The sequence below is a fragment of the Dioscorea cayenensis genome, chromosome 17, assembly GCF_009730915.1.
Source record: "Dioscorea cayenensis subsp. rotundata cultivar TDr96_F1 chromosome 17, TDr96_F1_v2_PseudoChromosome.rev07_lg8_w22 25.fasta, whole genome shotgun sequence".
Lineage (NCBI taxonomy): Eukaryota > Viridiplantae > Streptophyta > Magnoliopsida > Dioscoreales > Dioscoreaceae > Dioscorea > Dioscorea cayenensis.
Window position 1 is genome coordinate 19,210,206 of NC_052487.1, and position 22,988 is coordinate 19,233,193.

The 22,988-nt window shown below is 32.6% G+C and overlaps 3 protein-coding genes across 3 annotated transcripts; 1 reads left to right on the plus strand and 2 right to left on the minus strand.

Annotated features, from left to right (window-relative positions):
- Positions 1-1,381: 1,381 nt before the first annotated feature.
- Positions 1,382-2,563, minus strand: LOC120280899 (transcription factor RAX2-like). The gene is made up of 3 exons (XM_039287869.1): positions 2,416-2,563; positions 2,195-2,324; positions 1,382-2,078 (listed from the first exon to the last, which is right to left on the minus strand). Exons 1-3 carry the CDS (start codon positions 2,549-2,551, stop codon positions 1,640-1,642), a joined length of 705 nt encoding a protein of 234 aa, XP_039143803.1. The 5' UTR covers positions 2,552-2,563; the 3' UTR covers positions 1,382-1,639.
- A 2,499-nt stretch (positions 2,564-5,062) lies between these two features.
- On the plus strand, positions 5,063-9,046 carry LOC120280151 (syntaxin-71-like). Its single transcript, XM_039286893.1, has 9 exons — positions 5,063-5,309; positions 5,386-5,511; positions 6,372-6,534; positions 7,057-7,142; positions 7,766-7,834; positions 7,909-7,953; positions 8,043-8,105; positions 8,209-8,285; positions 8,751-9,046. The coding sequence occupies exons 1-9, from the start codon at positions 5,148-5,150 to the stop codon at positions 8,764-8,766; spliced, it is 807 nt and encodes a 268-aa protein (XP_039142827.1). The 5' UTR covers positions 5,063-5,147; the 3' UTR covers positions 8,767-9,046.
- An 8,040-nt stretch (positions 9,047-17,086) lies between these two features.
- Positions 17,087-18,469, minus strand: LOC120281362 (zinc finger CCCH domain-containing protein 2-like). Its single transcript, XM_039288208.1, is given in 2 exon segments — positions 17,087-17,643; positions 17,645-18,469. Coding segments are annotated over 2 exon segments (1,083 nt in total). The 5' UTR covers positions 18,460-18,469; the 3' UTR covers positions 17,087-17,375.
- Between the last annotated feature and the right edge of the window lie 4,519 nt (positions 18,470-22,988).

The window sequence follows — 22,988 nt, forward strand, 5'->3', positions numbered from 1 at the left end:
CTCATCAAGATCATAGACATTGTGATAAATTAAGGTTGAAAATGGCTCAAAACGTACCACAAGAGAGTTTTAATATCCTTGCTAGTGTTTAGAAAAGCTTCTGTTTCAATAATGTTAAAGGATTCACTTATTTATTTATTGTGCGTGTATATATATAAATAAATAGAGACACAAAGGTTAAGTACATAGCTCATGAAAGATTAAAGGTCAATATACTGTTTTTCTTGTGGTAAAAAGGTCAATAACGTTTTTTCTTGCGCCAAAAATGCAATGATGTGGTATGTACATCATAATCATCCACTAAATATAAACATCAGAAGTCAAGTACAATTAGAAATTTTGCACAAACACTAAGTATAGTTCATGAATATGTTAAGGTTCTATATTACTTTTCATGTGTATTAAGTGTGTGGCAATTAAGGACATCATGATCATCCACCAAATTTATGAACATCAAGAGTTCCACAATTTGAAAATCTATTCTAGCGTGTTTGACCAGGGATATTTATTTCAAAACTCCAAAGAAATTTTCAAGTTATCCGTACGTGCCATTTTAATAAATTTAATTATATAAATAATCAAATTGTATTAATATTAATAAAAATTAAAATTTTACTTAAACAAATAATTTTCACTTCAAATCTTTGTGTATGTTTAAAAAAACAATAACTACAAGAGGTTTGTCCCTTACAAAATTTTTAGTACATCACCATGAACTAGTATAGAGTTCATAACTTCTTAAACACTACTGAGTCATATATATATATATATATATATATATATATTAGAAATTAAAATTTTAATTTAAAACATTTGTTTCAATTAATTAGTTAAATGAAAATTTGGTCGATTATTTTAGACCAACTAAACACAAATTATGGTTGGTATCATTCCTACATTTTAATTCATGTACATTAGAAGATATAAAAAAAATACAATAATATTGGTAAACTTCATAAATATATATAGATAAACATCTTCTTCCTCGTCATGGTATGATTTTTTTTTTTCATTTTAAAAAAAAAATAAAACAAACCATATAGATATTGAGTTACCATAAGAGTCGAATTTGGAACTCTTCGTAGGTATCATTAGGGTATGAATGCTTTGGCTCTCATGACATATTTTGATTTAAATTAATTTAAAAATATACTAATATGGATAAGGTTTTCTATAAAATTTAACCCAAAAAAAAAAGAAATTTCTATATATTATGTCACTGATTAGTCATATATATACTTTTCTTGTTCAACTCTCTCTTTCTCTCTCTCATGCAAGTTTTATGAACTCTGAGCCACATCATGCAAGTACACATCCAACCCGTACAAAGAACAAGTCTTCATCACATGCAAGACATGGATGTAAATCTAGTACCATTCCCTTTCACATAAAACTGAAATTAATTAATCTCATGAGTCATGATTTCATACAATGAGAAAAACCATACAAATCTAAATGTCAGGCTCTAAAGCCACCTGCTTAACCCTAAAAACCTCCTTCTAATTACCTTTCAATGATGATAACAGAAAGTTTAACCAATTACATATATATATTTATATATACTTTAACTAGACTTTGTATAATATATAAGTTTCATTAATTGTCAGCTATGAATGGGTCACACTTTGGAGCATGTCTGTCATGGGAGGTCCGAGAATGTCCATAAGTTGGTAAGAGTTGGTAACCATGGACCACCATCACCCATAACTTGATCCTGAGTTTGATCATAGCCATCACTGAAAAACCCTAATTCAAACAGCATTGCTTCCACCTCTCCATCTCCATTGTACCCTGACCAGTAGTTTCCATTATTCAAGCCATTAGTGTTTTCAGTATGTTGTTCAGCAGATGATGAAGAATCAGTAGATACTTCAGAACTTGTTTGTGTTGTCAGATTATAAGGCACTAATGATTCTGTTGTTTTTGTTGTTGTTGTTGTTGTTGTTGTTGTTGTAGTTGAAGGACTTGTTGATTGATAATTATCTATTGCCATCATCTTCTTTTTCAACTTTGTGTTCCAGTAATTCTTCACATCATTGTCTGTCCTTCCTGGTAAGTGTGATGCAATTACTGACCACCTAACCAATTATAAAACAAACATGATCAACATATATATATCATATATATATATATATATATATATATATATATCAATTAACATCACATATATATATACTGTTAAATTATGAATTACCTGCTACCAATGTTCTTATAGAGAGTGCAAATGATGGTATCTTCTTCCTCAGTGTAGCCTCCATGCTTGATGTCTGGCCTGAGATAGTTCAGCCACCTTAGACGACAACTTTTGCCACATCTTCTAAGCCCTGAAAACAAAGATAAAAATGATTCAATTCATGGTTACCAATAACCACAAACATTAATTTGTACATGCTTATATGATATATATATATATACCTGCTTTGGAAGGCAAAGAAATCCAGTTGCCACCAGTGCCGTGTTTTTGAATATAGTTTCTAAGAAGCATGTCTTCATCTGGAGACCAAGGTCCTCTCTTGACATTGGCTCTATCACAGCATGGAGCTCTTCCCATGATCAGATTGATTATGAAGTGATCACTGATCAAATATTGCTGGCTAGCAAGGCATATAAATAGCTGAGGAGATGAAGATAGATATTTGGAAAATGATGGGCTTATAAAAGACAAGAGATAAAGGTTTGAAGGACGTCATAGTTACACATGATCAGTTTGGCTATGTCTTTGCTTTTCATGCGAGAGCATTGAACAAATTAAGACAATATTGAGAATTGGTCATGGCCGGAAGGATGTTTCCTATGCACATGAATTTTGTGAAGACTTTATCATTTTAATCAGATAGACAAGTGATCATCAAGTACAGCCATGAATGACTTGGTCTCTGGTAAAGCTCAACTTGTGATACTAGCTAGTATGGACATGTGGCTTTATGTGCACATTTATTCATAGGGATTTAATTTGTTATTTTTGTTTGATGAAATTAGTTTAATTAGTGCCGGCATGTATTATGAATTCGGTTCGCATGATATTAATTCAAAAGGCTTGATTATAATTGTCAAAGAATACTTATAGATATACTACTACTATCATTGTATTAGGACCAATATCGTATTATTAATTACTCGAATATATGTTATTTTGCCAATGACCTACTTAATTAGTTTATTGGCACAAGTCCCCGTATAAAGTGTTTATATTCTTACTGCAGAGGTGAGTTCAAATCTCAGCTCATGTAAAGTAATTAAAGGACATAAATAGATTAAGATATTAGTTCTACGTCTAGACACATCTTTTAATGTGATTTATTTATTTTGCAAATATATATATATAGTTTTTATACATCGGTAAGTGACGTAGTTGTATTCAAAATTGTTTCTAATATGGAGAGAAAAGGTCATTTTTAAGAGTTAGGTGATTAATTAATTGATGCCATATATATCAAGAATTGTCTAATTAGAAGACTAACATTTTTGAGATTGATCAATTGCTTGTAGCTAGCCTCTCAAAAGGTGCAATGTGACTAGTCATGGCTCAACAATCAATCCTAATAAAAGATTAATACTATTCAACTATGCTGACTTTCTTCCTTTTGAAAGATCTCAATTATATATATATATATATATATATATATTTTTGGAAAGAGGAGCGGGGCGAACCCACTAAAGACCCAGAGACGTGCACAAGCCTCGGTGGAATAAATGGGGATGGGGTCGCGCTCACATGGGCGCTGGAACCACCCATACACAACCACTATTCACAACTCCCAGAAATGTGCCCTCAGCCGAGAATCGAACTCTCACCACTCAGTGAGAGCTCTATCGGTGACCCGTGTACCAATAGACCCAAAGGTCATTGGTATCTCAATTATATCTTTGACAAAGAGCTTGAGAGCATTGATGCATTGTTGTCATTTAGGTAGAAGTGGCGTTGAAATTGTAAAGTGCTTCCTATGAAGCCAATAGTTTTATGTTAGTTTTTGTGATTATTAAGTGATTGTACCATCATATTCATATATGATATTATTGTTAGAAATAATACTTATTTTTAAGTGTTGTAAGATTTCAACGTAATAAAATGATAATATATTAGGAAAACTCTGGTGAGATGACTATTGGTACAGGTTTAGATTGATCTTTGATGTATGAGGAGGGGGGGGTCTGGGGGAGGGGGAACTGATACAAAAAATGAAAATGGTTCTTGCAAATTAAATTATTTCAAAGTTATAAATATTTGATATTAATTATTATGAATTTGATAATGTGGTTGTATTTCCATAATTAATATCAATAGCCTTATAATTTAGCTCCAATTGACCAGGAGCATTTTGAATTTTCAACTGTATTACTTGAATGATGCATTCAAATATTTATTGCACTTTGTTTCAATCAACTATACCCTTACAACTTACTAGTCATCTTTTATTCACCTAACTTGACAAGTGACTCCCTAAGATAAATAAATGGAACTAAAAAGACATTAAAAAACTCTATAAAAAAAAGAAGAAATTTTAACTATAAATTTTTCAAATTATGAGAAGAAAATTTTATATATATATATAATCTTTCCATTTTCTTTGACTCTACATGTTAATTTATTACTTCATTTTTTTTAAAAAAGCGATAAACATCAGAACCCAGAGACGTGCACGTGTGGGGAGCAAGGCTCAACGCCGACCCACGTGCCCTCACCTTGTGTAAGACATGAGATTCGATTCCAGGTCCTCCCTGAAATAAACGCCTTACATAAAGAACCCGATATCAATTGACCCAAAGGCGTTGGTTATTACTTCATATGACTCAATTGAAATTTATAGAAAAACATGAGGGTTTAAAAGATAATTTAACAGAAAATAAATTTAATGAATTTATAACCAAAATTCCACTGGGCCGAAGCCCAAACCTTTAGCCCGCTCCTTTGACCGGCTCACCGGTTTTCCCGGTTATCTTATCCCTTTTTTTTCTTATTTTAATTTTAAGAAAAAAAAAACGAATAATAAATAAATAAATAAATAAATAATTAATTAATTAAAAAAAAATAAAAAAAATAGGACCAGGTTGGCAATGCTGTTGGTTCTTCTTCTCCTCCCTTCTCTGTTTGAAGCTCTTCGTCTTCGTCTCCATCGTCGTCGTCGTCGTTGTCGTCGCCGGAGAAGATGAGCGTGATCGATCTCCTGACGCGCGTAGATGCGATCTGCAAGAAGTACGAAAAGTATGACGTCGAGAAGCACCGAGGAGATGCATCAAGCACCGGTGGCGATGATGCCTTCGCGCGGCTCTACGCCTCCGTCGAGTCCGACATTGATGCTGCGCTTGAGGTATCACTTTGAATTCATCGCTGGTTTTTAAATCGATTCCCGTTGCGTGATCCGGGTTGGTTGATTTTGCTTGTAGAAATCGGAGAGGGCGCAGCAGGATAAGAATCGTGCGGCGGTTGTGGCGATGAACGCGGAAATCCGGAGAACTAAAGCGCGGTTGGCGGAGGAGGTGCCCAAATTGCAGAGATTGGCACTTAAGAAGGTTTGGATTGCTCTTCATTTGTGTTTTTTTTTGGTATTGGTTGGCATTTGGATTCATTGTTATATAATTAGCTTAGGCATTGTAGAATGTGCTCCAGAGATTCATTGTGAAGTCTTTTTTTTATTGATTCTGAATAAATGATAGGCAATTGTAAAGAGAAGGTTGAATTTTTCCTGATAATTAACTAAGTGATCCGGCTTGTTGCATGATAAGCTCTAATTTGAAAGAATTATATTCGTTGCGTATCTTATGATCCAGAAAGAGTAATTTGTATCCAATGTACATGGTTTTTAAACTTGGGAGCCACTGATGCTTTGAGGATTTGACTGAGAAGGAAGAGTATCAATGACAAATTACTGGCTAGTTTGGTTAGCTACACTTCATAATACTATTTCCTTCAACTTACATAATAATTGGATGATCACTGAAAAGAAAAAGTGCATTTTTTTGCTGTTTAACATTGATACTCTGATACAATATTTCAGTTTTGTATTTTGCACACTGCCCAAAGGATGCAGGATATGCTCTGATGTGTAAGGGCTGTATTACGAGCTGTTTTTTGGGAAATGTTTTGCAGCTTTTCGCTTAAAAAGTAAGAAACAAGAGGAAAAGAATTATGGGTATCATGGCAGTGAGATTGACAAAAAGCTCACTGAGTTGGTTGATTCCTACATAATTGTGGTAGAATTATAGATGGTTGCCTAAGTTGTGATTTTTTTGACTGGATGTTTTTGTCTTCAGGATATTCAACTATTTTAACTGTTCTAAGTGATTATGTATGTATACAAGAAGAGAGTCAAATTAGGAATTCTCTAAGTTCCATTCTGATGGGTACTAAATGCTGATGTACACTATCACAGGTCAAAGGACTTTCTAGAGAAGAACTTGCAGCACGGAGCGATTTGGTTCTTGCATTGCCAGATAGGATTCAATCCATTCCGGATGGGAGTACAACTGGAATAAAACAAACTGGAGGATGGACTGCTTCTGGATCTCGCACAGAAATTAGATTTGATTCCACAGGTAACTGCCATTTTGTAATCTATGTTTCCATTTTATACAATTCAATGCATTTTTTTCATCTGTTGAATGTTAGAGACACATCTGTGGCTGTCACTGTTGGGGTTTCCGCATATCGCACATGTGGAATTGTTTGCATATTCTACTTATGTGATGTTTTCATTATGCAAAATGGGCATCATTCAAATTACTGGGATTTCCCCATTAGCATAACCTCTATTGTCGTTTGCCATCATCACCCTGATTATGCTAGCATTTCGAGTTTGTACTTTTTTCACTTATGGTCATCTACTTTCTTGATCAAGTTTTAAATAGGAAGGCATTTATATGACTCTTGACTTCTTTTCATGACTATGGAAGGCCATCCAACATTTCTTAGAGTTTGATGTGTACCTTCAAAAGGAATTATTCTCCTTTTTGGAGTTGGAGTTTCAGATATCGAGCTGTGGAAAAATTATTGCTTGATGTTTATTCATTTCTGAAGTATCCATGACTCTCTAAATTTTCTTCACTCAAAATATTCAGATGGAAACTTTGATAATGAATACTTTCAGCAAACTGAAGAATCAAACCAGTTCCGTCAGGAGTATGAAATGCGGAAAATAAAACAGGTAAGCGTTATTTTGTATTTCTGAACGTGCCATTGATTTGTTATTAATTTGGTCTCATTTTGCCATTGATTTGTTTTTTGGTATCATTTTTGTTTTATCCTGGGAAGTATCTTGGCATGATTTAGTCTATATTGCAAAAGATGACTGTGAACAAAATGTTACACTAGGTTGCGTCTTAAAAAAAAATAGATTGTAAACCATCTCCAAACTTATGTTCAATTATGTAAATGCTAACCAGATTGCTCATTTCAAAAGCTAGGGAATGTAAAATTCATTTGGGGACCAAGTTTATACTTTTAATCCTTTAAATATTTTTCTATTCTTTGATGTTAGGTCAGTGCTAATATTTGCTTTAAAATTGGAGTAAGAAATATAGGATTCAATAAAATTTCCAAGAACAGTAGCCCTTCATGTATATAATCTGTATGTTCTCAAGTTGGATGAAGCCTATGATCTGAAAATCATCTCTTCATGGAGCAATGAACCTGGGTTGGCAGCATTTAGAGAAAGTGACATTACTTGGTGGATTTTGGGAGTCTATGTTTCCTATATAATGATGAATTATTCGACTCATGGACTACTGTAGCTTTAAATGTTTTGTGAACTGACATTCTCAATTGCAGGATCAAGGTTTAGATGTCATAGCTGAAGGATTAGATACCCTAAAGAACATGGCCCATGACATGAATGAGGTTGGTTATTTCTTTTACTTTTTTGCTATTTCATTGCTAGAAACTCATGCTCGATCTTCTTCGTAATTGTGCAGGAGTTGGATAGGCAAGTCCCTTTAATTGATGAGATTGACAGCAAGGTCAAATCTTCTGCCTTTTTCATGGGATCCTTAATACTAGAAATGTTGTCGACTTTGTTCATTTAATGGTTTGATTTTATGAATTCCAGGTGGACAAGGCTACTTCTGATCTTAAAAATACTAATGTGAGACTTAAGGAAACTGTTAACCAGGTACATGATTAAATAATTATTCAACCCACAAGCCATTAAACTAATTAAACTTAGGTTTCTTTACTGCCATCTCTACTGACTGTTGGTTCTCTTCTTATTTCAGCTGAGATCTAGTCGCAACTTCTGCATTGATATTATCCTGCTCTGTATTATTCTTGGAATTGCTGCTTATCTGTATAAGTAAGTTTTTACCCTTGATTTCCTCTTATCATACCACTCACAAACACACACTCACATGCAGACATTGCAATCTTATCTTAAATTTAAGTTAATATGCCTGTTCAGAAATGATCTCTTGGTGGGCACATGCACACATCACCCTTCGTATACAGATTTAGATATGATACTCTGATTATAGGCCGAGACAATCCAACAGCATTGACATCAACTTTTATTACTTTTAACGACTTTTCCTTACAAGTTCTATTAGAAATATAGTACCATATCGGTTGTGTGATAGAAGTGTAATGGGTTTATATATAGGTATAGGGGGCCACTAAGTCTTTGAGACTTTTTGGTGTAAGACCCCTAAGCCCATATAGAGCCCATATAGGGCCCACTAGTACCAAAATATAAAATCTAACAAGTTCTTTAGCTGCTAAGCCTACTATATATTATTCCGTGACCTCTTTCTAATATTTACAGTGTGTTGAAGAAATAAACCTCCTGAAGATTGTCTTTACCAGCTTGATCATCGGCTCCTGGTGCTGTCCACTAATCTGTACAATGTTTTATATCATCTTTTTCTTTTTATTTAATGATACTGAAAGATTCCTGTGGATTGTATTGGGCTATCAGTAGATGCACTTTATGCTATTGGTTTGTGTTTCTTGGCTTTTGTAATCCTCTACATTACATAATCCAGGCCACTTGTTGTAATTGATTCATGTTGTTGAAAGACTCTGGGTCTTTTATTTCTATTACCTCACCAATAATTTCAACATTTGTGATCATGAATTATGCTTGTGTTAACAACTTGAATTCAATTTTTTATTTTGTTGATTTAAGCTTGAGACTGGGAAAATTTATCATGTGAATTCATGCCCTTGTGTTCTAATTCCAAGTTGTGGAATATTTTCTTGAAAATTTGTCATTATAAACATCACTTAGCAATAGCAAATGAGAGATTAGTACCCAAGTGATACTGTAACAATTTGTTCACTTCAAATGTGCCTTCCATGAGATCTCTGGTGAGTTGAAATACAATCATCAACTAGTTTCTTGCCCCAACCCTGAAAGTGCACTATTGGTCATGAACTCTAAATGGATTCAATATGGGCTTTAGGAGCCAAGAAGAATACTTTTGGAACAGTCCCTAAACTATGAAAAAGTGAGCAGCTATGCAAAGATCAAGTAAGATTTTTTTTTGGTGACCAAAATGAATGTATGGGTATGGTTCAATGACCGAAGTGCACTTACATCAAATTTATATAGACAAGCGGGAAGGCCCAAAATACCTCCAGTCAAAGTAGTGTGATTGTATCCCTCGCCAAAAGAAAGATATCAGCAAACCTCTCTTGCAATATTTTACTACCCATTCATTTTTATGTAATACTAAGCCCATCCTGTATCTTTACTATCCTTTACTATCCTTTACCATCTGTCTTTATGCCTATTTTTTTCCTGAACTGATTGATTTCCGTTCCACTTTTCACAACTCAGAAGCATAACAAACAGGAAGATAATGAGTTTCATGGTTTTAGTTAACTTAAGAGATGATTCATCTTGCATGATATTATATTCAATTTTCTGGGTGCATCTCGTTATGTTCATATTGATTCTCCAAAATTATTTAAGGCTGTAAGATAAGTGGCATTTCACATTTGATTCAAATGTTGCTTGTGTTGAACCTAAACTCACATAATTGTTTTCATATGACATCCCTAGCAGGTCTTTTGTTATCTTTTGCTTGTGAAGATATTAGGTTTTGATCAATTATGTAACCAAATATCTCAAAGTCACTGCCAATCAATATCACAAGATAAGCATAAGTATAGGCATAGTCATAGACATAGGCATTCACCATTGTATAACATATTAACAATCAAGTTATTTTCCTGCTCATATTGAAAGAGGAAGGCAAAACCTCTTCCTGTAGTTTTCATTGTTTCCATTTTGTCCAAATGGATGTTCTACAGCAGCAACGGGAGAATGTTCGATGAATGATCATCACCGAGGTAACTAAATTTTTTTTGTTCTCTATTACTTTCTGCCGAAGAAGAGTATTGTTGAACATTGATATCTACTTTATCTTTGAACCTTGCCTTGTACCTACACTATTTTTCTACATGTATACTGGTGTAATATGTTGTTGAATTAGGAAAGGCTTGCTGTTGCTTTAGTCTCATGCTTTTCTGCAGCAGTAACGCATACCAAGGACTTGTGTGCATGGCCCATGATGAACAGCCTTCAGTAGACTTACTAGTACAACCATCAATTGGATCACAGGTAAAATTCCATATGGATTAGTCAAAATGGTGAAATATAATATATGGTTCATGACCTTCCTAGCAAATAGCAATGCCAGCATGAGGTAGGACAGGAGATTATGATAGCATTAAGGGTGGTGGTAGCAGTAATGCAGGGTAGGGTTGATGTTGATGTTGCACTAATTAAGATGCCTACACACTTTTCTCCTAACTTTTAGTCATGTCATCCTTATCCTCTACTGCTTGCTATTAACCAGTTCGGAGGTCACATTTCCATGACAACAATAATTCACCAACTCTGTTTTCTGTGTCTTTTATATCTTTTGCATCTGTCCTCTGTTTTTGGCCATATATGATCAATGCATTGATATTCAAAATATCACATTCATCTTGTGTGAAGGAATGTGCAAATGCCAAATGAATGACTTCAATTAAATGCATTCAATGTTGAATTTTTGGAAGGATTGTGCTTTGAATGACTGAAATAAATGCTATTGCTAGTCTCCTCCAATTCAATCAACATTGTATGTCCAATCTATGCATGCTTTGTTCTGCAGATCATGTTTGTCCTGATTCTCCTGTCAATGAAACCTTGGATTAAGAGTTTTAATTACTGGAAAATTGAATTATCTTGGTCTCTATCACAACGTTACATCTGATTAGATTTTTGCTGGAATACTGAAACAGTTTTTAAATTTCAGTCTCTCTCAGACTTTGGAACAATCCAAGGAAAAGTGGACAAGATCACCAGAAATTTCTTCTTAGATTTCATTTCTCCAGCCATTTATTACCATCAATCCAAATCAAGTAAGACTCTAATTTCTTACTGTTTTGGTGACAATTAAACAAATGCTTCTAATGCTAATTCTATTCCTTCTTTTGAGAACTGTTTTTCCTCAAATTACATATATAAATGTGGTTCTCTAGGACACAAACATTGACCTAATGTATCTTAGTCAAGGTACCTATATTGTAGGACAGCTTTAATCAAGGTAGGTCTTCTGATCTATAGTGAAACTAGTTTGGATAAAGTTTATGAAAATATTGTCAAAAGATAGCCATTACCTTTCTTTTTTTTTTTTTTTAAAATTTCATTCTTAGAACACCACTTACTTGGATTTCATTGATGATATTAGCAATGTTTTAATTAATTATACAAAGTATGTAGTTGCTTTGTAGTTGGATTTGAGTGAATGAATGATGTGGTTGATTTATATATATATACATAAAAATTTTGAATACTGACATTGTGTATTATCTAAGTCTGTTGATGTTCCATGTCTCACACATGCATGTTGCTCTCAATCTCAAGGACCACCAAACACATGTATAGTCTTACCTTCTTTCTCTCTTTTTAAAAATTTTTGTGTTTCTTTTAAATATAGATAATTATTTAAGTTCATACTTATGTAGTACATAGAGATGAGGATTAGGCTTTTTATATGTTCTTCTTTGTACTTGAATGTAAGAAAAAAAAAATCAAAGTGAAATAATTATGGCATTTTCCATGGACCAAATTACATGTTCAAGCTACGAAGTGCTTAGTCATCATTAAAGGATGATTAACTTATTTATGAAAGGAATAAATAAGGACTAATGAGGATTAGGTGGAAGAACAAGCATCATCGTTTTAAGTGGTTTAGGCAAGAAGCCAAGAACTCATTAAGCTTAATCATGTTCATTAGGCTTTTCTTACCTTAATTAATTGCCTTAAACTTTCATAATAAGGAAACATTATGATTGAGAACCCATCTTACTCAGCTTGTGATTGGTTTAAATAATAGAGAAAATGAACACACTCCAAGCAAATAAGAAAAGAGACAATTCCAAATGTTTTATTGTGTTAATTAATAAGAATTTTCCGTTTATATTTTCATAAAATTTGTAAATTAGTTTATTATCTTATATAAACAATTATAAACATTTAGTAGAAATACATAAGTAAATATGATTTTTTATGAGAGTGTATTAGCAATTTATACCATTTTTTTAAATAGAAGAACCAAAACAGCAAAATTATGACATAGTTTTGTAATTGTTTAAAATTTAAATACATATTTATTCAAATAAAATCAAAGTAATTTATTACGTAACTATTTAATAAATGAAACGATATCAAGGAAATTTACATAAATACTCTCATTAGTAATACTTTCAAATATTTACTTTTACTCCATTTTTTTATTCTATATTTAAATTAAGGATCATCATTATTATTATGGATGGCAATGGGGCGGGGGTGGGGCACGCCTCTACCATCCCCTCCCGTCCCGTCTTTTTTTTTATTATTCATAAATTGCCCAACACACCCTGTCATATCCCGCTCATAGTTACAAATAAATAACTAAAATTCTTTAAAATATTTTTAAATATATTTTTTTCTATAAAACATATACTCATAAAAACAAACTCATAAAAAATTTATTGAAATTTTAAAAAAAAATCATTTACCCCTACACAGGGCTACACTATATATTATTTATAATAAATTAAATTAATAGTGGGGCGAGACGAGTCATGGAAAAACCAAACTCGTCTCTCCCTACCCAAAAGTGGGAGCGGGTCGGATCAGGTTAGAAGAAATAGATCAGTTCAGTTTTTGCCATCTCTAATCATTATTATACATATATAAACATATCAGACATGTCTTTCTTTTAAATCATAATTTGTAGTAGTTATGATGTTTTAGATTAAGTGGTAAATAAGTACATGGAGGCCCCCTCATACAGTTGAGTAGCAACCTAACCAGTTGTGTAAGGAAATCTGAACACTAACTATTTGAATCTAAAAATGTGTATTTCTAATTCAAAAACATGTAAGACACTGTAGTCCTTTGTAAGAAATCATATTTTTCAAATCTTATTTTAAGAGTTAATTATTAAGTAATTTTGATGAGAATATCTTCAATTTCTTTTTGTTTGAGAAGACAGTAATGCAGTTGGAAGGTAATATTTTCACGTCTTGCATTACTGACTATTATTTTATCAAAAAAAAAATATTTATTAAGTGCCAAATAAATTAAAGTTTATAACATATTTACTAATGCAAGTATGAAAATTCGTTAATAATAAATATTTGTTATTATTAAAAATTTTGATATAAAAATATTTAATTTTATTAATATATAATTTATTTTTAATAAAAAGTAATAATTAAATCAAGCTTAATTATTTTAAATAAGTTTAATTTTTTTTCTCCAATTTAATTATTTAATATTAAAAAAATTAATCTCAAATATTTTTCCCCCAACAAAATATTTGATTTTTTTTAAAAAAAAATTGTTGAAAGATTGACATATTGGGAATTATATTGAACTAAAGAGGTATAATAGGGAAAAAAAATTAACCGCATACTCTTTGAACGTAAGATTACCACTTCTTCAAATAGTAATAATATTTTCAGTAATATTAGTTAAGTTATAACATTTCAGAAATATAATATTCCCATTATAAATAACCAAATGAAGTAACATAACATTATCTAGTACTCACTCTTATCCCTAACTAAATGTCATCTTACTTTAAATGATATCTACAAGAATTATAAGTTTAAAACACTTGATTTCTATGTCAGAGTTCTAATCTTGTAGTTATATTGGGAGTCACATGTTGTATAAAATAAAAAATAAAAATAAAAATTATTGAAAAAATAAATACAAAATAGAGACCTGCTGCGGAGCAAATGTCCAAGGGATCCGTTGGTCACATTGTAAATTTGCAAGGATCCTTGAGTCATTTTGCTTTAGTTTTAAAGAATAAAAGTACAATTGGATAAGCAATTCATTAAAACAAATTGAATTCCATTGGAGGCAAATTTATTCTATGGATGGTTGTTAAATAAAAGTAATATGTATGTTGTCCTTTTGAGACAAAACTATTGCCCCTATATTCCTAGAGTCTAGACGAGTTAAAAATTGTTAATTTACTTTGTTTTTATGTATATTCTTTGTCCGAAATGAAAGCTTTAGTCTCGGATGATATGGACATTTCTTTGATTTGAGTACAATTCTTGATTAACAATAAGTTAATGCTTGATGAAAAGTAGCCTCTCTTATTTTTGAAATAATTACAAAGATTTTAAAAATTATGTGAAATTATGAAAAACCAATAACTTTTTCACTGTATTGATAAACCTCATAAACAATTCGGAGACCATTTTGAATATTATTAGTTCACTTGAGATAATGGGTATATACATGTATTCTATTCCATATCTGTGATGTTCTTGGCATGTGCTTTTACCCATATATTAATAAAAAAAATTATTAAAAAAAACTCAAAACTTAAAATGATGAAGTAAATGGACCAAAATACATTATTAAATATCTCGAGCATTAGTTTATATAAAAATTAACAAAACAGTTATAAAGAATGTCTACAATTCATTAAAATCAATAAAAAAATTCCTCACCCAACAAAATAACTCAATGAAAAGAATTTTGTTTTTTTTTTTCTCCAAAGTTTTCATTTCAAAGTTCTTTTACAATGATATAAAAAAAGAGTGAAACTATATTTTTATTTACTTTCTTTCCTCATTTTATTAACATTCTTGGATCATTTTTACCCCTCTATTTCACTCTCTTATTTCTATTCATAATTTCCATTTTCAATCCTAATAATTTTTCCCAATGAATTAAATATAGTTTTATCAGCCAATAAGGTCCCATCAAGTGCTAATTTCTTAATCAAGGGCTAAGCTATAAGATAAGCACTCCCAACCCACTTGTCCTTAAATGTCCCAATAAGATTAACCCATAATGAAGGAACCTCTCTTTCCTTTTTTTAAGGGCACTCTTCTTTGAGTATTCAATAGCAAAGGACAAACACCCACTAAAACCACCCTTTCTTTTTTCTAATATACCTTGAGTGAGTTACTAGTGATGAAGCCAACATTAAACAGTGATTAGTGCCATCTAAACCATGATCTAAGACAACATATTAAATTCTAATTAGTGATTAAGAAATTTGATAAAGACTTTGTCTAATGATGCATTCAAAGAAACATTTGTTTAATGTTAAAACAAGAGAAGTTTGTAGGGGTGGCGCACTACAAGACACACCGCTCCATGCACGTCGATTGTGCCACTTAGCCCCTGCTTTCATCGTTTAAGTATCTATCAATTAAGCCAAGTCACTGTCTATCATTTAACTATTATTATTAATAAAACCATTGCTTGTAAATGGTCTTCATATGCGTTGCCATGTAATAAAACCATTGTTTGTAAATGGTCTTCATATGCGTTGCCATGAAGACATTAAATACCAATTAAAATCTTTGAGTATATATATATATATATATTATATCTTTATTTAGTTCAAACCAGTGACCATAGATTTGATTCACTCTAAATTGGATTTTAATTGATAATGAAAATAAAACACTAACAATTGCTTGACCTATTAAAATATTGGGTTACTTTAGTAAGGTATTCATTTTATAAAAGTCCCAAAATTAAAACCTATTCAAAACAGAGACAATATATTGTTAAAGTTTCTAACTTACTCACACTTCACATTTATATTCGTCCCTAACTTAAATTTTGACTTAGTCACACTCCACATTTATACCCATTCTTAACTTAAATTTTAAATAGGAGTACTTATCATTTAATAAAAAAAAATTAAGAAAAAAATAAAAACAAGGCTGATGTGTGTTATTTATTTAGTTTATCTATTATTAGATTGCTAGGTTATTATAATCACTATCTTTAACACCTAGTATGTGTCTTTTTAATGATATAGTTTTATATTCAATCTTGGAATAAAATAAATTCCAACATCACATTAATATATATTTAATTATTATCAATATTAAATAATTATTTCCAATATAAATCCCAACAATTTGACATCACATTCATATATATTTAATTATTATCAAAATAGTAAATAATTATTTGCAATACTCAAATCTCCACAACTACATATTCTTGCTCTCTTAATTCATTCAAGTAAAATTTAATTTAATTTAACCAACCAAATAACAAAGCCATCACAATGATAAACATAAAAAAATAAAAACAACAAAAAAACATTAAGAATACAATTTTTTTTTATTTAACTTGATTTAACTTAAAATAGGGCAGAATTACAAAGATGCAATCAATGTTGAAAAAAATATATTTTTATTATTTATTTATCTAGATTAAATGGGACCCATACGAAACCATCAAAATCAAATACACAGCCCGCGGATATTTTTCACCCAATCCCGAAACGCTCGGGAAACGCCAAAAAAACAACATTTGTACTACATCAAAATTAGAGGGAAACGGGAAACGGTATTAAAGATCTAAATTGCTCGACATGTCTTTCCAATTCCGGAAATACCCCCACATTAGTTCCATGTCACCCGTCCGAGTCCCTTTTATATTCCCGACATGTCCCCTTTCTCCATCTTCGACTCTACTCACTTCGACACAGTGACACTACCTTCCATTCTATTATCATCTTTTATTTAATTAATACATAAATAAATAAATATAAATATAAAACAAACACATTTTTTTATGATAATAATAATAATGATGATAACATAAACAAGAGTTACAAATAATAACATTGAAATGCAGGGTTGGAATTGAAAAATTAGATGTAGAGAGCTCTTACATCTTCATCGAAATATTTACACAAAAACCGGAATATTTTTATCTAATTTTTTTTTAAGGTGAAACAAACCTTCAAAATAGAGCAAACACGTGGAAGACGACGTCCCAAACAACAGCTTCTGCTTCTTCTCCTTCGTTGAGATATTTACAGAAAAGACCCTGAGATTTTAAGATATTCACATTGACCCAAAAAAATCATCGAAATTAAGAGTACCAGGTTCTTGCCGGCGGTGATCACTGGAGAAGATCGGAAACCCAGGCGACGTCCGGCGAGGAGTTCTCCGGCTTCTCCAGGCCGCTTTCCTTGCTGAGCCTTTCGAACATCTTGGCTCGTAGAGCTCGGCCGGATTCCACCCTCTCGACGGGCTGGTTATCTTCGGGTTCCCATCGGTCGAGCCAGCTGCCGGCGCCGTTGATGGTGGAGCTCGTCGGAGTAGATGTTGCTGATCTTGGAGAGCCGAATGAGCATCCTCCTCCCACTGGGAAACCCCAGGAGTTGGGATGATGACTTCGCTTTGCTGAGCTGCAACTGCCTCAAGGATGCGAGCACCTCGTTCACGGATCCACCCAACGGGGCACGACGCAGTGATGGGGCGCTGGGTGACATCGGAGGGGAGTCCGACGGCGGAGACAAAGGAGGTGAGGTTAGGGTTGAGGTTGGGGACGAGGAGAAGATGTTCTTAGGGAAGTAAGCATCAAGAACATGGTGACGAAGTGGAGATCCATCGTAGGAATCAACGGGGGTTTTGGGGCTGGGTACCTGAGACTGCGGGAGAACACGGAGCTGCTCCGGCGTGTGAGCGAAGAAGCACACGCGACGTCGACAAGCCGTGCCGTCCTTGCATGGCTGAGTCCGGTACCTCGCCGGATGAAGCCAGCACTCGAACACGCCGTGTGCGTACTCGCAAGCATCGCCGCGCTTGCAGCTTCCCTTGCGGAACTCCGGACACGCAGTGCCGGAGTAGTGGTACTTCCGGGGATCACGGCGGCGAGCCTTCTCTCCGGGATGCGCGTAGGGACACTCAGTCCAGTCGTGTGAACGGCCGCGCGCGCATCGGCGTACCTTGAACTCGTACATCCGGAACTCGTCGCACGAGTAGGCGTCGAGCGGTGCGTCGATGTCGTCGTCATCGTCGAAGGCGTCGTTGGAGGGAAGGTATCGCTGGAGCGCGGCGAGGGTGGAGTCGCCGAGAAGGAAGCCCTCGCCGGCGAGGGCATGGTTGAAACCAACGCCGTCCGTTGGATCATCAAACATCGGCCACGGAGGAACGTGGATCGTCGGATTGGTGTGCCTCCCTTCGCCCATCATCATCATCATTTCTAGGGTTTGGACGTGAGTGTTGTGAAGGTGATGGCAAGGCGAATATAAACTGAAGCACCGAACCAGGGTTAGGGTTGGATTAACTAGAGTTAGTGTAACTAAGGTTAAAAAATAAACGCCGTTAAGATTGAAGCGGTGGGATAACAGGGGGGAAGGCTGAGGTGGTGAGGACACGTGGCGGTTGCAGAGGGGGGGATGTCAGGCATGCGCATGGAGAGGCGGTCCTATTAGCAGCCACGTTTCACTGGACACTCCGGTAAAATCCAAAGGCGGTGTACGAGGGCTCGTATTTGGATCCGAATCCGATTCGGTCCGGATCGGGTCCGGTTTGATCGGCCCGATGCGATGTCTCGGGATATGGTTTCCAGCGGATCACGAGGCGTGATTTTTGTTTTTGTAATTATTGATGCGTTCTATTAAAGTGCAGAGGGATTAGGATAACGATCGGGGGGTGGTGGACCCATCCAGGCCGTTCTTTCTTGATCGTACGGTTATGAAGTGGTCAGGCGTCAAATCAAACAAGACTGGGGCCCATTGCATTGAGTGGCATTCACTCCCGTGGCCGTGCCTGTGAATCCAAGATATCGCGGACCCCAACCCGGGTACGAATAAGTGCTCGCCACGTAGTGGGTTTAGGATAGGGATGGGGGATAATTTATCTGGTCCGTAGGTTGTGGGCATAGGGGGTATGAATGCGAGTTTGTACGGATAAGAACACGTGGCCAGCGCATTAGTTAAAAGGGACGGGAGGGTTAGTTGCGGACGTACACGTGGCTTTCTCTTTGAAAAAGTGGACACGTGGCGCGGTGGAGTGTCTCGTGATTCGCGACAAAGGGGTCTCATTTGATTCAGCTGCGGCTGACGATGGGCTTTCTTGGCGGAGTTTGGACACCAGGTGGTGAGTTTAAGTGATGTGAGGGATGGTGATGTAACCGTCATGGCATAGCATGCCGGTGATGCACCCGACTCACATTCCTATCATTCCATTTAATTTTTTTTTAATTCTTTTTAATTAATTTTTTAAAATATTATTTTTACCTGAGGGTGACCATTCTCAACCCAAAACTCTATATTTTTTTTAATTTGATATGTCTTTATTAATTAAAAAATATATAATTAAATCATAGCTTATTAATTTAATTAAATTATAAAGTTATAAATATAATTTTAAAGAAATAAAAATAAATTTTAAAAAGAATTAAAAAAATAGAAATAAAAAATAGAAATTTTAAAAATTAAAAGCAAATATTAAAAACTAAATTAAAAAAATTTAAAAAAACAGAAAATCAAAACCGAAAAATCAAAAAAATAAAAATAATATAAAATATAAATTTTAAAAATTAAAAGCAAAATTAAAAACTAAATTAAAAAAATTAAAAAAACAGAAAATCAAAACCGAAAATCAAAACAAAAATAAAAAATAAAATATAAAATATAAAATATAAATTTTAAAAATTAAAAGCAAAATTAAAAAAAATTAAAAAAACTGAAAATTAAAACTGAAATTGAAAACAGAAATAAAAAATAAAATTAATATTAAAATAACGTGGCTATAATGACGCGCAATATCCTGTGTGCACTGTAGCTAAATCTTATTTTGGTGCATAAAATGACGCTTGGTTGGAGATTTTTCTGCTCTAAATCCAACCCAAAGAGTCAAATGTGACGCTAAGTTGGAGATGCCCTTAAAACTATAAGCATCATAAAGTTAAAGTCGGATGATATTTTACCTTATTAGGAAAAATAAAAATAAGATGTCCAAAACCACTTATTTCGAAATGGTTAACGGCATCAAAATAAATCTTTTTGTGTAACGTGTCAAATAGTAAGGGTTCGAGACCTTGTTCATGAGTGATGTCGCAACTCACTTACATACTATAAAAACAGTCATTTGTCACTTTTTTTAAAAAAAAATAAAAATAAAAAATAAGATATTTAAAAAGTTTTACAAAAAAGGCCTTTGTCTTGGGCACTTGAGTTGTATATGGAGTAAAATTTAATCGATTATATAAATGTTTAATCATAATCTAATTTTTTTTTTTATTTTTAGTTAAAAGTATGTAGATTAGACCATTAATTCTCAATTCATATACACATTCATATATAAAGCTGGTCAGTTTCATAAATAAAGAAAACTTTAATTATGTAAAATAAAAGACATAATTTAGTTAAAAATATTAACTTCTGTCCACGTGCGCTCTTTAAAATAATTTATTTTAAAAAAATAGTAATTGTTATTAATTAATTTTAGTTTTAAGTGAGTTTTAGATTAAATAATAAAATAAATAAATAAATAAAGTTAAGGAATAGGGATGGTCCTGGACGAGGCCCGAGATTTTTAACTATTTATAGGAAGCCCAGATTTGATAAGTATGGTCTACACCGTGTAGGTCATGCAATTAAGTGCTTGATTAAAACTAGTTCAAATAAATTATTAATAAATCTCTTTATTTAAATTATTTGTTTTTTTAATATATTAAAAAATATAGTAAAATCATTCCATGAAAATCATAAAATAATTAAGCAGTTTTCATCGATTTATTAAACCTCTTTGGTTTGGATAGATAAATTCTCTTTACTTAAAATCAAATATTATGAAATTTTTTGGGTTGACTTGTGAATTTTATATATCAAGCTAAACCCAAATCATTTTCAGGTTGCTTGCTTGCTTGAACAAGCTTAATATTCTGGCTAAATTTTTTTTCTTTCATAGCATATCATTGCTTGGGATTTGAAGAAGAAAACCATTAAATGAAACTTTAGCTTGTTATAGGTTTGAGTTATTATATTAAACCATATGAGTTTGATTAAAAACTTTAAATTAATTTTGTTGAAAAAATGGAGCATTTTAAAACAACTTAAATAAAAGTTATTAATTTTTAAATATCTCCAAAGTTTTAACTCCTTGATTGAGGGTTTATTTACTTTGAAATCATATGAAGTAAAAAAAAAATGACATAAAAAATGATATTTTTTTGAAATAATTGAAAAATAATAATAATACATGTAGTTCTAAAAAATACACGTAACAAGGTTTTATATGTTACTAACTTTTCTTATTCTAGTAAAAAAATAATAATAATTTAAATATAAATAAAATAGTTAATGAATATGGGCGGTGAGAGATGTTTTTTTTTTTTCCTTTTTTAAGCATTGCATGGAAGCAAAGATCATGAGTTCAAAAAGCTGTGGACTAACCATTGGTATATATCCATGCTTTGTGATTGAGAGATTTTGAGTTTGAGTCATTCAGATTACAATTTATTTTTTAAATCCCTATAAAAATTCTGTGTCATGAATATTTTATTTTTTTTTCAAGGTTATATAAAAAAAGAGTTTATCTCTAAAAATTCAGTTAAATCCATTGTAATTTATATATTTTTTTACTCATTTATTTTTTACTTTGTTGTTTATCAATTTTATAAAAAAAAAAATTCAAAAGTCCACTCCGCACAAAGAAAAGAGTGAAAATAATAAATGTAGGCATTTACTCGAAAATCATTAAAACCTCACATGAAAAATGGCCCACTAAATCTCACATAATTACGTAGAGATAGTTGAAAGATGAGTTTGTGATGCTCTTGCTTGCCACCTTCTTTTGTTTACCTTTCATTTTTGAAGGCACAACACAATGTGGAACCACGTGCTAAGTTTCTCTTTACTATTCATTAAGGTAATGTTTCATGAGTTGACACCCCAACCACTACAATTAGGGATGAAAGGTAGACAAGGAAATCCTAACCAAAATTATATTGGTTTCAACATTATTTATCATATATATTTCACATATAATAATAAAACATAGTATATTGTTAAAATATATAAGTCTTGGATAAATTATTTTATTTTATTTTTAAATTTTTTTAAAAACATAGACCGATGATGCAAAAACATCCCTTTTTATAGGCTTTGTTAAAATTATCATCCCTATTTCTGATATTGATATTCATATTATATTTTAAAACAGCATGTTTTGAAAAAACTCTATTTAATTAAATATAATATTACAATCGAAAATGAGTTTCCAAATAATCTGGGTTAAGTATATATATATTATGTGGATTTCAGTCTAATGTTTGAAGTTTATTAGTTTCTAACTCCTCATGTTTATTTTTAATGAAATACTTAGCATAAAAACAGTAATAATGATTCACTGGATCCCTAAATATATTTGAACAATCATTTGGAAATAATTCAAAACTTATGAAATTTCTCAATTGTTCTAAACAAATATGAAAAATTATAAGTTTTTATTTTTTTTAAAAAAAAAGATGACAAGCGCATGTCTTTATGATGCGTGAATTAATTGTGATATCACCCATTAGTTAATTCTTCAAATGAAAGATTCGAACCATCACCACTCGTATGTCACACGAGATACTTTATTTTGATACTAATAATCACTTGAATCAAGTGATTTTGGCAAAAAATTATAACTCAACTCTGATCAAATTCGGCACAGTTTTAAACACTGTTAATTCGGTCCACTTCCCAAATTCCATTTGTTACTTGCACATTTATAAAGT